This window comes from Eulemur rufifrons, chromosome 19 (genome assembly GCF_041146395.1).
Source record: "Eulemur rufifrons isolate Redbay chromosome 19, OSU_ERuf_1, whole genome shotgun sequence".
Classification (NCBI taxonomy): domain Eukaryota; kingdom Metazoa; phylum Chordata; class Mammalia; order Primates; family Lemuridae; genus Eulemur; species Eulemur rufifrons.
In genome coordinates this window covers 103,126,904-103,140,703 of record NC_091001.1, presented here as the reverse complement: position 1 = coordinate 103,140,703, position 13,800 = coordinate 103,126,904, and the positions used below count along the sequence as shown (strand labels likewise).

General features: G+C 42.8%; 1 protein-coding gene across 4 annotated transcripts in view; it reads left to right on the top strand.

Annotated features, from left to right (window-relative positions):
* Nucleotides 1-13,800, top strand: part of VSNL1 (visinin like 1) — a 107,385-nt gene that overhangs the window by 44,711 nt on the left and 48,874 nt on the right. For 3 of the 4 annotated variants that reach the window (XM_069494492.1, XM_069494495.1, XM_069494491.1), the window contains exon 2: nt 4,713-4,879. In XM_069494492.1, coding sequence (XP_069350593.1) covers nt 4,718-4,879 — 162 coding nt within the window. In that variant the 5' untranslated portion in view covers nt 4,713-4,717. The remainder of the gene's footprint in view (nt 1-4,712; nt 4,880-13,800) is intronic. The other variant, XM_069494493.1, reaches the window with a different exon arrangement.

Sequence of the window (13,800 nt, the reverse complement as noted above, 5' to 3'; positions counted from 1 at the left end):
GATTACCTGGGCGGAGCCAGGTATGCAGTTCTGTGTGCCTTATCGTACTCAACAGGCTCTGGTACATCCTGGGAAGCTGGATTTAGATAGAGGGGGTAAGGGACAAGCTCAGAGCAACACACATACACAAATGTATTTTATTTGAATCCTCTTTAATACTCAAACGGTTTGTGGAGCAGAGGTACACGTTGGTGCTTGTTGGCTCACTGGTGGGCCCTTTTCCTCTTCCAGGAAGTTCTCCTGGTTCTCTCCTAAGGGCACTTATAAGCTCTGCCTCTTCTGCTCTGGAACTTGCTATCAAGACAGGTAGGGAATGGAGGAGAGATGAGCAAAACTCAAGGCAGGAAGACCAGTTCAGAAAGGGGTGCAGCATCCAGGTGAGAGAAGATGAGGCCTGTATTAGGAAAACAATGGGGTGCCAGAGAACTAGTCTCATTCTTTACTAAGCCTTTACTGGCTTAGTAAACTGGCTGAAGTAGGATAAATTACTTAACCTCTCTGACTTTCAAAGTTCTCATCCGTAAAAAGGGAATAATAATTATCTCTTTTTTACAGCATTGTTATATGGGTAAATGTTGTTGCAAAAAAAGTTTTTTATAAATTAGTGTACAAAAATGCCATCTTTTGGGGGCATCATTTGTAATTCAGTGGTGCCAGGCTTTCCTCCTCAAGGATTCTGTCCTTGTGGAGTTCTCTTGCCTCCGCCAGTCATGCTTTGTACCTGGCACTGAACTTCTTTCTATTGCAACTCAAGCAGTGAGAAATTCTTTTGGTTTGGGGTTGGGCTATTTTTATATTATAGCCTGGAACCGCAGCTTAAAATTAATATACTTCGGTTTCTGTCCCCTCCCTTCCAGGGTAACAAACACTCAAGTGCTGACAAGTTCTCAGGTAAAGAATCCGCAGGGCCAGCATATGCCGAGATAAGCCAATTTGAAGTCTGACTCATATTTTCATATTTCCAAAACTTATGTGGCAAATCAGTGAACGGTGGAGTTGGAAGGGCTTTAAAGATCACCCGGTTCAACTCGCTCATTTTTTAAATGGGGAAACTGAGTAACTGGAAGGGAAAGAGTCTTGGCCAAGATCACAGAGTACGTTAGACACAGAGCTGGCATTCATCCCCCTCACATTATGTTGTAGAATCTCTTTATTGGGAATGTTATAAGATTTACTAATCTTTTTACCTCTTCTGTATCCATAATGAACGATATTACTTGGCCCAAATCACTGCAGCCCAGAGCAAAAGGGGTATATGTAGGTGGGGGCATTAATCCACCCATGCTTCCATTCATTCATCAAACACCACCAAGCACCAGCTTTATGCTAATTATTGGAATAGATACTGAGATAAAAGACACAGGCCCTGCCTGCAAGGTGTTCAAAATTTAGCGATAATGACAGAGAAGTAAACAATCTCCAGGAAGACTGGCTATTTTCTATGCAATTAAATGAAACATTCCTCCCATCTGCAGACTGCATTTTGTATTGATACTTATGATTACATTGACTCTCCTCATATATGGATTATGAGACTGATTTTCCCAGGAAGAAACATACCAGATAACTCAGACCCCTCGTTTATTGATTTCCTCAAAAAATATTAGTTGAGCACCCAGAAGAGTTAATCAAAGATGCAAGGATAAATAAATGACAGTCCTCTCTCTCAAGAAACTAACAATCCAGTAGAGAAATAAATAAGGATCATGGAAACTTTTACAAGGAAAGGGAAATACGTAGGAGAATGAGTGCCTAAATCTGCCATGAAGGTTTCAGGAGGAGGCGGTGTGTGAGCCGACCCTTTAAAGAAGGGGAAGACCGTCTGCCGAGCAGATCAAGCGGGATGTCATTCTAGGAAAAGAGAACGGCATTCGCAGAGCCGTGCAAGTGTGGAAGCACACAAGTCTGGAACCTGTAATAGTTAATTACTGATGGCATATGGGAAAAGACAGATTGGCAGAAAATGAAGATACGAGTGGGCAGGGCCCGTGCAGAGCAGCGATGGGGCTGCATCCTGGAGACTAAGGAGAAGCACTGAAGGTTTTGGTGGAGCAGATCAGACCAGGAGGTTTATATTTCAGAAATTCACTCAGGCAGCCATGGGGAGAGCTGTTGGAGTCAGGGAGCCTGGTGAGGAGGCCGATCCTTAATCCAGGCAAGACCTGAGGAAGGCAGTGGCAACGCCACTCTGAGCCAGGCCAGAACTTGACTTTCTGCATGCTCCACCCATTGCCAGGCACACTTGAGTGATGGTGCTGACCGTGACCCGTAACCAAGAGGCAGGTAGCTATGCATGTGAGTCTCCAAAACTGTAATTCATGGTCCTGACAATGCGCCCTATGTGTGTAAGAGACCATTTCCCCAGTCAGCTAGAACCGGTTTAAGACCTCACAAAGGATCCGTGGAGAATCCAAGCCTTCTTGCCCAACAAAGAAGCTGATACATCGTTGAACTTCCGAAGGCACTTGGGGGATGTGGTGTTTAATCCATTTTCCCATCATTATTACAAAGTCACTTCTGAGCTTGTGGTTTTGGTAAATCTAAGTCTTTTCCAAATAAGGCAGCCAGTCTGGCAAAGTGACTGACTCCTCTTTCATCCCTTCTAGGCCCTGATTCAGCTCTCTCAAACCTTCCTGCTTTCGCTCCTCCTGTTCCTTCTCCTAAAATGCCTTTCATCTACTGTCTGTGATTGCACCTTAGAGTCTGGTAGATCCAGGTTCCAATTCCAGCTCTGCAATGCATTAGTTCTGTGATCTTGTACAGGTTACCCAAGAGTTCTGAGCGTCAGGGAGCTGTCCCAGTCCTTACTGTTCAGTTGTGAAGTCTGTGACATGGTCTATGTAGTAACTTCTCCATAGCCAACACTCCATATTCAGAAGCTATCATTGTTAGGTCAGAATCTAGTTTAATAAGGAAAGTTTGTAATTCTCTACTGAAAAGAACAAAGTGAAATACTGAAAAGTTTGGCAAATACATCTTTTGATTTTCAGGATAACCATGAATTATAGTTTTCTTACCCACGTTAATTAAACCTGACACCTGAGTACTCACTTGAGTTCCACATCCAGCTGTGGAATCCCACAGTAACTTATAATTAAGACAGTTGCTAATAAGAGTCTTGGAACTTGAAGTTTAGAGCAAAAATAAGTAGAGAGGCTCCGTGGTAGAGGGCACGGTTGCTGATCCCCGGGTCCTTTTCTCCTTTTCCTGGCCATCTTCATGGTAGTATATCATATGGCCGCGTGGTGAGCAGCTGGGGTGGTGCTGAGTGGAAGCTCTCCCTGGAAGTAGCAAGAGCGGCATGGTTTGATTACAGTGAAAGGATTGTTCATTGTGAGGGCAGGTTATTGACAATGGGTGTGGAGTCTGTTTTAGGAGAGTTAAAAAATAATAACAATAAAGTGTGTGATGAGATTACCTTTTCTGGGCTGTTACAAGTGTAGACGTGCCTAAAGCCTGGGAGAGAGTTCATCTCAAGCTCTTAGAAGGACTCGGTGCACTCGGGTAACTTCTTCAAAACCTAACTCAGTCTCCTCGACCTGGATCTTAAAAAATCGTCTGGCACATTCCTGATTCTAGTACTCTCTGATTTTTAAATTTAACTTGACTTTTTACATCAATCTGGGGTAAATTTATTATGTTTTAATTATTTTATTATTATTAGAAAACAACAACATGAAAGGGAATTGTTTTAAAAAAAACATTATCCTTAATTTCCCTGCACTGATACAACTATTTTAATTTTGGAGTATTCTTTTTGGTCTTTGTTTACTTACTTAATTCTTAATAAGCCATCAGAGTAAATCCAAAAGAGTTTTATTACTACATCTGCTTTGTTAATGAAGAAATTGAAGATAATGAGGTTAATTAATATTGCCCTAAGTAACATATATAGTAAATGGCCAAATCAGGAGGAAAAATCAGGAATGAGCTGCTCTGTCCTCTTACACTCTACTGTGATATTGGCCGCACAGGCTGGCAATTAATGGATATGGGTAACATTATTTTATGCACTATTATTTTCACTTATGACCAGTAATAATGGAAGTCCAGAATTATATCAACTAAAACTCACCAAGCAATCCCTAGAAAAAGCCACCAAGAATTTGTTAACTCTGAAGACAATGTTGTAGGAAGCATCTAAATATGAGAGAAAAAAGAGAGAATTAATATGGCTAATAAAAAAAGATGTTTTCATGTGAAAAAAGCTGCAACTTTGAAATTACAACAACTGAGACTCCCTAATATTGCTGATCAGATTTTCCAAGCTGCTTTTTGATCACTTAGTTATAAAGTCTTCCTTTGTTCTTGTCAATAATCCCATTTATTATCCCTTCAACCTAAATGTAGAATTAAACACCTGGGCAGCAAAGGATAATGAATTGTAATTCATAGAAGAAAAATAGCTTCCATATGCTTTCTATGAATACCATAAAAAGGGACGGTTTCCTTCCATCTGGGAGTCAACGCCATGTGGAAGATGACACAGGAGGAGGGTGAACTCTACAGCCCTTGGAAGTGCAAGAAGAGTCTATTTCGCTCACATTTTTTCTAGAATACCAAGTAGAAGGCGGCAGACTTGGGGAGACATGGGTCAGACACACTGGAGGGAGTTCCAACCAAGGGACTACTCAGAACTCTAGCTCGGTTCCTAATCACGTTTGAAACGATCACCGTCACAGTGCTAATTGCATTAATTTGCTTTTCTTCAGGCAGAATGGGGAAACAGAATAGCAAACTGGCCCCCGAAGTGATGGAGGACCTGGTAAAGAGCACGGAGTTCAACGAGCATGAACTCAAGCAGTGGTACAAAGGATTTCTCAAGGACTGTCCGAGCGGGAGGTTAAATCTCGAGGAATTTCAGCAGCTCTACGTGAAGGTAAGTTGTTATTCCTTCTCTCTCTTTTTTTGTTCCCTTAGGCCAGAAACTATTGTCTTCATGAAATGTAACTTCACATGGACTCATAACTCTAGGTAGCCCATTTTCCCAACTCTGGTGACTTTCTGCCCATAAAGAAAAATGAACATTTAAAAAAAATGCAAATGTATGTACGTTGTTCCAGAGATAAGCAATTTCTGAACAAGAAGAATAATGAATAATTGTTAAATCAAAACACTGAGTAGAGTTCAGAGAATGACAGCATCTGATGAAAGAACCATAAAAATCTCAGATAATAGTGTTTGCTGATGATTATTGACAGTCTGCTAATTACAACATTGTTTGGCTTGTTGAAGGTATATGTACCTCTGTCAGTTAAAGAGAAAGTACACAAGAGGGCTTTTTCACCAAGATCCTTCTTTATCCAGATAAGATAATGGCCCAGATTTTCACAACAGTGCATTTAGAAAAGGAGTGGAGGGTGTAGCATACATCTAGGCAACAATATCTACAGTATGGACACGTAACCCAACATTTTACGCTGTTTAGGAGCTAATCTTGACCTGACATTAGGTAGAACTGTCCCATAAAAGGTATAATTTCTGCTGCAGTGGTTTTGTTTTGGTTTGTCTGAGTTTATGAGTTGTATTGGTTCTAGACTTGGCATGATCTAAGACATGCTATTTGTGTGCACTTACCTAATGTTATGCTCGTGGAAGAAATGCATTGTTTTTTTTTTTTTAACTTTTTCTAACTAAAACACCAAATAGAAAATATTGCTTTTATCATTTAATTGTAGCAAATGTCAATTTAGGCAATATGAATCATCCAGATGTATATGTGTATGTGAAATGACTATGTAAAATATTAAACATTGTCGTTATCTCCTGAAGCTGAGCACTATCTATAGCCTAGGATCCAGCAGTTCCACTTTTGTGCATGTACAAGAAGGGGCATGTATAAGAATGTTCATAGCTATGCTGGTCACAATGACAAAACTGGGAAATAACCCAAGTGTCTACCAAAGGGAAAGTCGAAAATAAACCATGGCATATTCACACAATAAAATGTTATACAGCAGTCAAAATGGTTGAACTCTAGCAACGCTAAAATTTTAAGTACAAAACGTATAAGTCTCAAAATAGTCTACATTAAACACAAATGAAATAAAAAATATGCACCCTATAGGACTGAAAATAAATGCTATAAAATCATATAAAAAAGGAAAGCAAGGGAGTGATGAACACAGGATTCAGACTGATGGTTACTTCAAGTGGGGAAGAAGCAAGGGATGGGATAGGGGTATGGCCATGTGATTAGATATAGATTCTGTTCAAAGTTGTAGATGTTATTTTGTTGTTTTTTTTTTTTTTTTTTTTTTTTTGTTGAGACAGAGTCTCACTTTGTTGCCCAGGCTAGAGTGAGTGCCGTGGCGTCAGCTTAGCTCACAGCAACCTCAGACTCCTCGGCTCAAGCGATCCTACTGCCTCAGCCTCCCGAGTAGCTGGGACTACAGGCATGCGCCACCATGCCCGGCTAATTTTTTCTATATAGATTTTTAGTTGTCCATATAATGTCTTTCTATTTTTAGTAGAGACGGGGTCTCACTCAGGCTGGTCTCGAACTCCTGACCTTGAGCGATCCACCCGCCTCGGCCTCCCAGAGTGCTAGGATTACAGGCGTGAGCCACCGCGCCCGGCCTGTAGATGTTATTTTGGATGGAAGGTTTGCAGGTGTTCATTGCATTGTTAAAAGCTCACTAACCAACTAAATAAATAGTTTGCATGTTACAAGATCACTGTGACACTTCTAAGATCTGAGTAATCAATTATTAGCATGTAGAAATTGTTTATATAGACGTACTAAAAATGCATCTATTATTCAATTGATATCAGCAGCTTTTGCAGAGAAGTAGGATAATATGCATTTCCTAGATTATCATACCACTCTCCATAGTTTTCAGTGTCGCATCTTCTACTATTTTATCACCTAGGAGTTAGTTAGCCTGTGCCTCAGAACTATCTCTACTCTCATCAACCCTAAGGAAAGTACAGACAAATGAGATTCGTCAAAGTCACTTTCATGTTGCTAAAGATCATGCAAGCTGTCACTCTGTGATAAGAGAGCCCTGTGTGCTACGTTCCTCACTATTTGTTTAAAAAGAAAGGGGTTTTCTGTTTGAGGAAATCGCTGAGATGCAGGAAACGAGGCATTTCATTTATACACTGGAAGCAGGTAGCACTGAGAAGCACTGGCCTCGTGGTGGGGGGCCACGTAAACATTAAGCATTTTATGGTACAACTAATGTATATGAACCAAAATCATCTCCCACCTCCCCCATCTCACCCCTGGAGTGGGTTTTTTGCTATAGGAAGGGAATATATGACTTTCTGAACTTGGTTTATATTCTTGGCAACCTCTTATTTCAGCCTCTTAACAGCCATATTCAAACTCAGCCTGTGCTTTTATATCAAATAGTCAGAACACAGGCAACATCTTTTTCTCCTTCCAGAGTTGGCCAAGAACAGAAGTCAAGGGAGAATTGCAGAAGAAATATTTCATGTATACAGAATAAAAGAAAGATCTGATAAGCTAGAGGAGGACGTCTGGAAAAAGATGTGGATTATGTAATAGGCCCAGAAAAGGGGCTGATGAGGAAAAACTTCTTTTAATGCTTCTGGAAAATGCAATTATTCAGCAAGACACAGTCATTACCCTGGTGAATGGGCACTTTTCAGTAGTTCCTGCTATCTTTGGTGGGGAGATTGAGCCGTCCTGGGATGCATCTGAAAGGGTGAGGCCAGCTGTGGCCTCTGCCCTCCTGCCTTTGCAGCCTGACGCGTGTATTCTTGCTGTCTGACCCCTTTGAGGTCCCAGGGTGGTCACTTTGGCTGCTGCAGACCGAATTCTGATGAGGGTGTAGGGAGGAGCAGGATAACGGGAGAGGCTTCTCTGCAGGGCCAGGGGCCACAAACTCCCAAGTTTAGAAGCCTTTGCATCGCAGATGTAAAGGAACTCCTTCACTGGATCTACATTTGAAAACATTTAAAACTGAGGTTTAGTAAAATGAGGCAATTTGCCCAACATCACAGAGTGTAAGCGGGATGGACTTTAAAGTTGGGGACCCTGACTCTGCCTGCAGCACGTAGCTGTGCCTCTCAGCAGCCTTCATCAACCGCTCCTCCATCCAGCTGCCTGAGGGAGCTTCGTGAAACACAGACCTGGGCATCGCCCATCCCAGGCAGATGCAGCTTTCATTCTTTGATCCTGTAGACCACAGTCACCTCATTTCAGTCAACATAAGACCCAGTGGCTAGTGCAGAGCCTGCCACAGAGCAAGTGTCAGCAGGCGTTTGTCGACCGAAGATGATAAATGCTGGCTGCATGCCTTCTTCTCGGGAAGCCTTGTGGGGCAGGCATGTACAAATGACTACAGGACAGTCCTGCCTGCCCTCTGGGATTTCACGGGTTAATTGTGTCGGGAAGACACAATTAACCACATTCAAGGCGGAATGGCATGAAAGCTTGGTGGTGGGGCAAGAGTGGAAAGAAGAGAGCTTAATTTCAAAATGGAATGTTAAAACAAGAAATTAATAAATGCCGTCACGAGAACAGGACTCTTAGCCTTGTAAAAAGGAAAACATCCCCTAGTAGATAGTTTTTTTTATCTTTTTCAAGCTTGGTACCTGAATTATATACCCCCAAAATTTCTTTACAGAGGTAATAAAGTTAAAATGAGGTTGTTAGAGTGGGCCCTAATTCAGTATGACTGGTGTCCTTATAAAAGGAAATTTGGACACAAAGACATACATGTGGAAGAACACGTGAAGGCACAGGGAGAAGGTGGCCGTCTGCAAGCCAAGCAGAGAAGCCTCAAAAGACAATTCTGTCAAGACCTCCTCTTGGACTTCCAGCCTCTAGAACTGTGAGAAATAAATTTCTAAACTGTGAAAAAACAAATTTCCGTTGTTTAAGTCTCCCAGTCTGTGGTACTTTGCTATGGCAGCCCGAGTGAACTAATACAGTCTCTATTCCTCCTCTGCTGACACGTGCAAACTCAGCGCCCCCTGCCCCTGATGGATGGATGCCTTCTGTCGGGGCTCTCGGGCACCCCCGCACACACAGGGCTTCCTGTGCCGCTGGTCACAGAAAGTGTAGCAGATGTTTCATCATGCCCACCACAGCTGATAGGTTGAGAAGAAAGCTTTTGCATTTTGTCACCAAGAACCGAGTACCTGATTTTCCCCCCACAGGAATTTCCTGTTTTCAACAATCTTTTTGATTGCCAGTTGATTACAAATTAAGATGGACAGTTTGCAATTTTAACTGCCTTTTGAGAGAATTGGCCTCAGTTTTAAAAGAAAATCAACCCTGGGGAAGAGCAAGCAGCTGTGTGAGGGAAGAAGTGGGCCTCTCCCAGGGTCCTCTCCCTGGGAGAGCTGTTGCTATTCCTATTTTCGTTAGCCACGATGATCTGAGAAAGCCAAAGAATCCAAGAAACAAACCTAGCGGAGTCCTGCAAAGAGCCCTAAGTGGATTTAAATATATGTTTGGAGTTTGACTTTTAAGATTATTTTCACCAGGAGATTAACCTATCAGGAGATCTAACCTATACTTCCAAATAAGCTTTGCTGGCATAAGGATAAAAGTTTCTAATCTTCATTTTGTTAAATTGATTTTCAGTTTGTAGATGATGTTTTCCTGACTCATTCAGGACCCACTGATTGAGCGTTACGTTGTCTAGAGCTCCCTGCTAATGCACATGGGAGGGATCCAGTAGGATAAAATGTAATTCCTGGTTTCCATTCATTCTCTGAGCATTCCTACATGCCAGAGGCTGTGCAGGCCCTGGGTCTGCAGAGGAAGATGTCCCAAATCCCTGCCCAGGTGGCTATGGTCCAGTGCTATCAAGAAGCCTATAGGCGAGGTAGGGTTATCTATACGAACAGCTGTATGTATAGGGCTGGTTGTAATCAGGACCAGCACGGACAAGGAGGGGCTCCGGGGCCCAGAGAGGGCTGGTTAGCAAGGTGATATTTAAGCTGATCCTCAAAAGAAGGGTGAATTTGAACATCAAGATCTGTCAGTCTGTCTGGAAACTAAAAAGCCCCATTGATTAGAATCACAAACTTTGAATAAAAAAAGACTACTATGTTTTAGAACCCTTGTGCGGGGTGTTGGCCGTTGGCCGGAGGCCCACCCGATCAAGTCTATTAGGTTGAAACAAAAATACAAAACATAGGAACAAGCAAACAAAAACCTCTTGGTAGTCCCGCTGAGATAAACAACCTGAAAACAATCTGTGGAAGAAAAGGCCTGTGCATTTTGGGGGCTTCTGCCATGAATCTCTCCCTGTTCCTCACTCCCACTTTCCTTCTCTTCTCTCTCCCTTATCTTCTTTATTCCTTTCCTTTCTTACCAGTCTAACTTGTCTGCCCAACCGCTCACTTGATTCTCACCATGGCCTGTGAAGCTGGCCTTGGAGGTAGCATTTCCCTGACTCTAAGCTGTAGAGCTTGGAAAGTCAGGAGTCTTGACTGAGATCACAGAGTGGCAAGCGGAGACAAAAGTCACATCACCCAGCCCAGCCTCCTCACCCCTTCCTGAGCTTTCTACGCCTTCACGTTCAGAAGCAGGCGTCTGGGAGTTTCTCTGGTCCACTTTGTTGTGAAGCAGTATGCCTCAGATGCTCTCTTGTGGCTCCATCCTAGCCATCTCTCCAAGACCAGTTCTAAAGCTTCTCTCTGGGGAATCCTTCCTTGATCTCCCCAGTTCCCAAGGCCAAAATAGTCCCTTCCCCCTTTGTGTTCCCATGACTTTGGTTTAAATCTGCCCCACTTTTAGCAAGGACATTCAGTTTTTTATAACACAATTCTGCAAACTTTTCTCATCTCCTCACTAGGTAAAGCCCTTCCCTACACCCCAGAGCCTAACACTGCTCCAGGTGTTTTGCCTGAATACAGGTAAATGTGATGTAGTTTAATCAGAAGGCTAGGTGTGTACCTGGCTCTACCATACACTAGCCATGTGAACTTGGGAAAGTCATTTATGCTGAAAAGTTTGTTAAATAAATCCACAAACCACTCTGACCCTCAGTTTTCTCATCTGAGCCCCACTTATTTCATAGGCTATTATTGAGATGAGAAGGTGGTGAGAGCAAAAGTGCTTTGTAAACAGTGAATCATCTTGCCCAGGTAAGGTTGACTAGTGGCTTGGTGTTAGGTACCTGGGCATGGGAGGACTTCCAGAGGCCAAATGGCCCAATTTCTTGGGCTGTGGCATCAAGAGTTTGCTCCTCCATCAGATAATCTCTCAAAAGAAGATATGATAGAGATGAGTATTATCTCTTCTCAACATCTGATTCAAATAATTTTGAAAATAAAGCTCTTGGCTCAAAAAAGATTTTTCAATGATCAGTTTTCAGGAATTCAGATTCTGCTTGTTAATAAGGTAATTAAGAATAGACCTTATTAAAAATTTGTTGGGCAGAGCTATATATAGAAGCATTTTAATTCCTTAGGGAAACAGACATTACGTAAAATACATAACGTCACCCAGATTGGGCTGGTGAGACTGTTGCAACTTGTAGTGAAAACCTAGGAATTCATTTCCACTTGGAATGTTTGCCAACATAATTGAGGCTATACTTTAACTTGAACTAATGTGGAAAACAAGAGCTGGGGTCTGAAATCTCAAGGAAAAGACAACAGCAAAGTTAGAGTTCTGGGAAAACAAGGTCTTACATGAAGCTCCAATGGCATTTTATTGTGATGAGATCGTCTGGGGGAACAGTTAGCCACCAGTGTGGTTTGCATTAGAGACAGCACTTACCCCAGCGGGGTCGAAATGATAACCTTCGCCTGTCTCAAGGGTGTGAAATTACTTTAGATGGTTTCCACACCTTGAGATTTTGCTTTCCCACGGTAGGGCAGGTGTCAGTTAGAGGGATATCAGTGGTCCTTATGACTATGACATCCTGAAGGAATGCTCTTAAAGGACACCTCAATTTCTCTGTCCCCAGGAAAAAATTGGAAAGAGCCCTTTAAATGTCTCCACCCCTCCCGCATGTCATGAATGAGGAAACTGAAGCCCTTCTGTGGGGCTAAGAGCTAGGACTTGCTCCCCAGTTAGCTATTGTCTGCAGCTGATTGTTCAAGGACTCCATTTCTAATAGGAAACAGAGCCAAAGAGGAAGAAATAGCCCATTTCTGTTAGAAGATTGGACTTGAACATGCAAAGTCATGTCTGGATCTCTCAATGTGAACCTGTTTGACATGATTGGGTTTTTCTGACCCTTCAAAAGATGACATGGATTTGGACCTGGTTGTCATCCATCCACCCTGGGTCTGTGCGTGGGACCGGCTGCCCTCCTCAGCGGCCCACTGAGCACCAGCTGGAAGAAAGCTCTCTGTCTTATCAATTATTCTCTCTCTTGTCACTACTTGGAATGATTCTCAAACCATTGACTGTTTCTTTCTGACAGTTGTTATGAAGCCTGTGGCCCCACCAGCATGACTGCCCTGACATTGCTGGGAATCGGATCCCGCACTGAGCTCTAAGTTGGCTTCTCCCCTCCCAGCTGAAATCCAGTCCTGTCATAACTGGGGGAGAGCAATAAAGTCAGTCATAAAATAGGCCTAAATCTGTCTATCTCAAATGTCCAAGGGCCTCATTTGCTGTATCTTAGAGGAATTCCTTTGTAGATAGTAATCCACAGAAGCTGTTGGCGGTCATCCGCCTTCAACAAGCAAATACTGCACAGTGTCTGTAACAAGTGTGTAGCCAAGAGCTATGGGGCATGTGGAGTTTGAGTCAGACTCCCTCACTCCTCTTAAGAGCTCCCAACCTGGGAGACAATGGAACAATCTGTGTAAACAGCTAAAAGAGAAGATAGAAAATGATATTGTCCTAGGACATGTGTGGATATTCTAGCCTAAGAAATTTCTGGATAAATAACTTCACTGAAGATTTCAAGATACCTTGAAATTTAGGTAGGATTTGTAGCTATTAATACAAGGATAACATTCTTAACAGGATGGACAACCTAAGAAAGGACACAAGGGCAGTGTCTCAGTCCATTCAAGCTGCTATAACAAAACACCATAAACTCAGTGCTGTAAACAACAGAAATATACTTCTCACACTTCTTGGAACTGGCAAGTCCAAGATCAAGTCAGATTCAGTGTCTGGCGGGGGCTTGCTCTCTGGTTCATAAATGGCAGCTTCTTGCTGTGTCCTCATATGGTGGAAGGGGCCAGTGAGCTCGCTGGGGCCTCTTTTATAGGGGCTCTAATCCCATTTATGAGGTCTTCCCCTTCGTGACCTAATCATCTCCCAAAGACCCTCACCTCCTAATACCATCACCTTGGGGGTTAGGATTTCAAAATATGAATTGCGGGGGAGACAAACATTCAGACAGGGGAATAATACAGGGAAAACAAGAAGTTCTGTTGGCTGAAATGTCAGATAACCAAAGAGGTATCGGGGTAAAAGTGAGGTTGGAGGTATGAGTGGAGCCTGATCACAGAGGGCATCGAATGCTTTTTCTAAGCAACTATCTCAGGTGATGGTTACTGCATAGACATCTAACACATAAACCTTGCCAGAACGTGTGGGAAACTCTCGTGGCCTGCGATTGTATTCTTAAAACAAAATGATGGGCAATCCCAGCAATGAGAAGTTAGTTTTCATTTTCCCTCATCCCTGCCCCAGTGACTCCGTGGGCAAAGCTGCAGGAGCTCACACACAGTGTGCCTTCAAGTGACAGACTTGAAGCCAAAGTGGACTGGAATTATTCCTCAAGCATTTCCCAACTATACCTTGCGTGTTCAGCACTTGACTCAATACAGGGGGAGCAGCAGGCAGGACGTCCATGGGTTCCCTGTGCCATCTGGGGAGATGAAGCCTTCAAAACCGGCAAG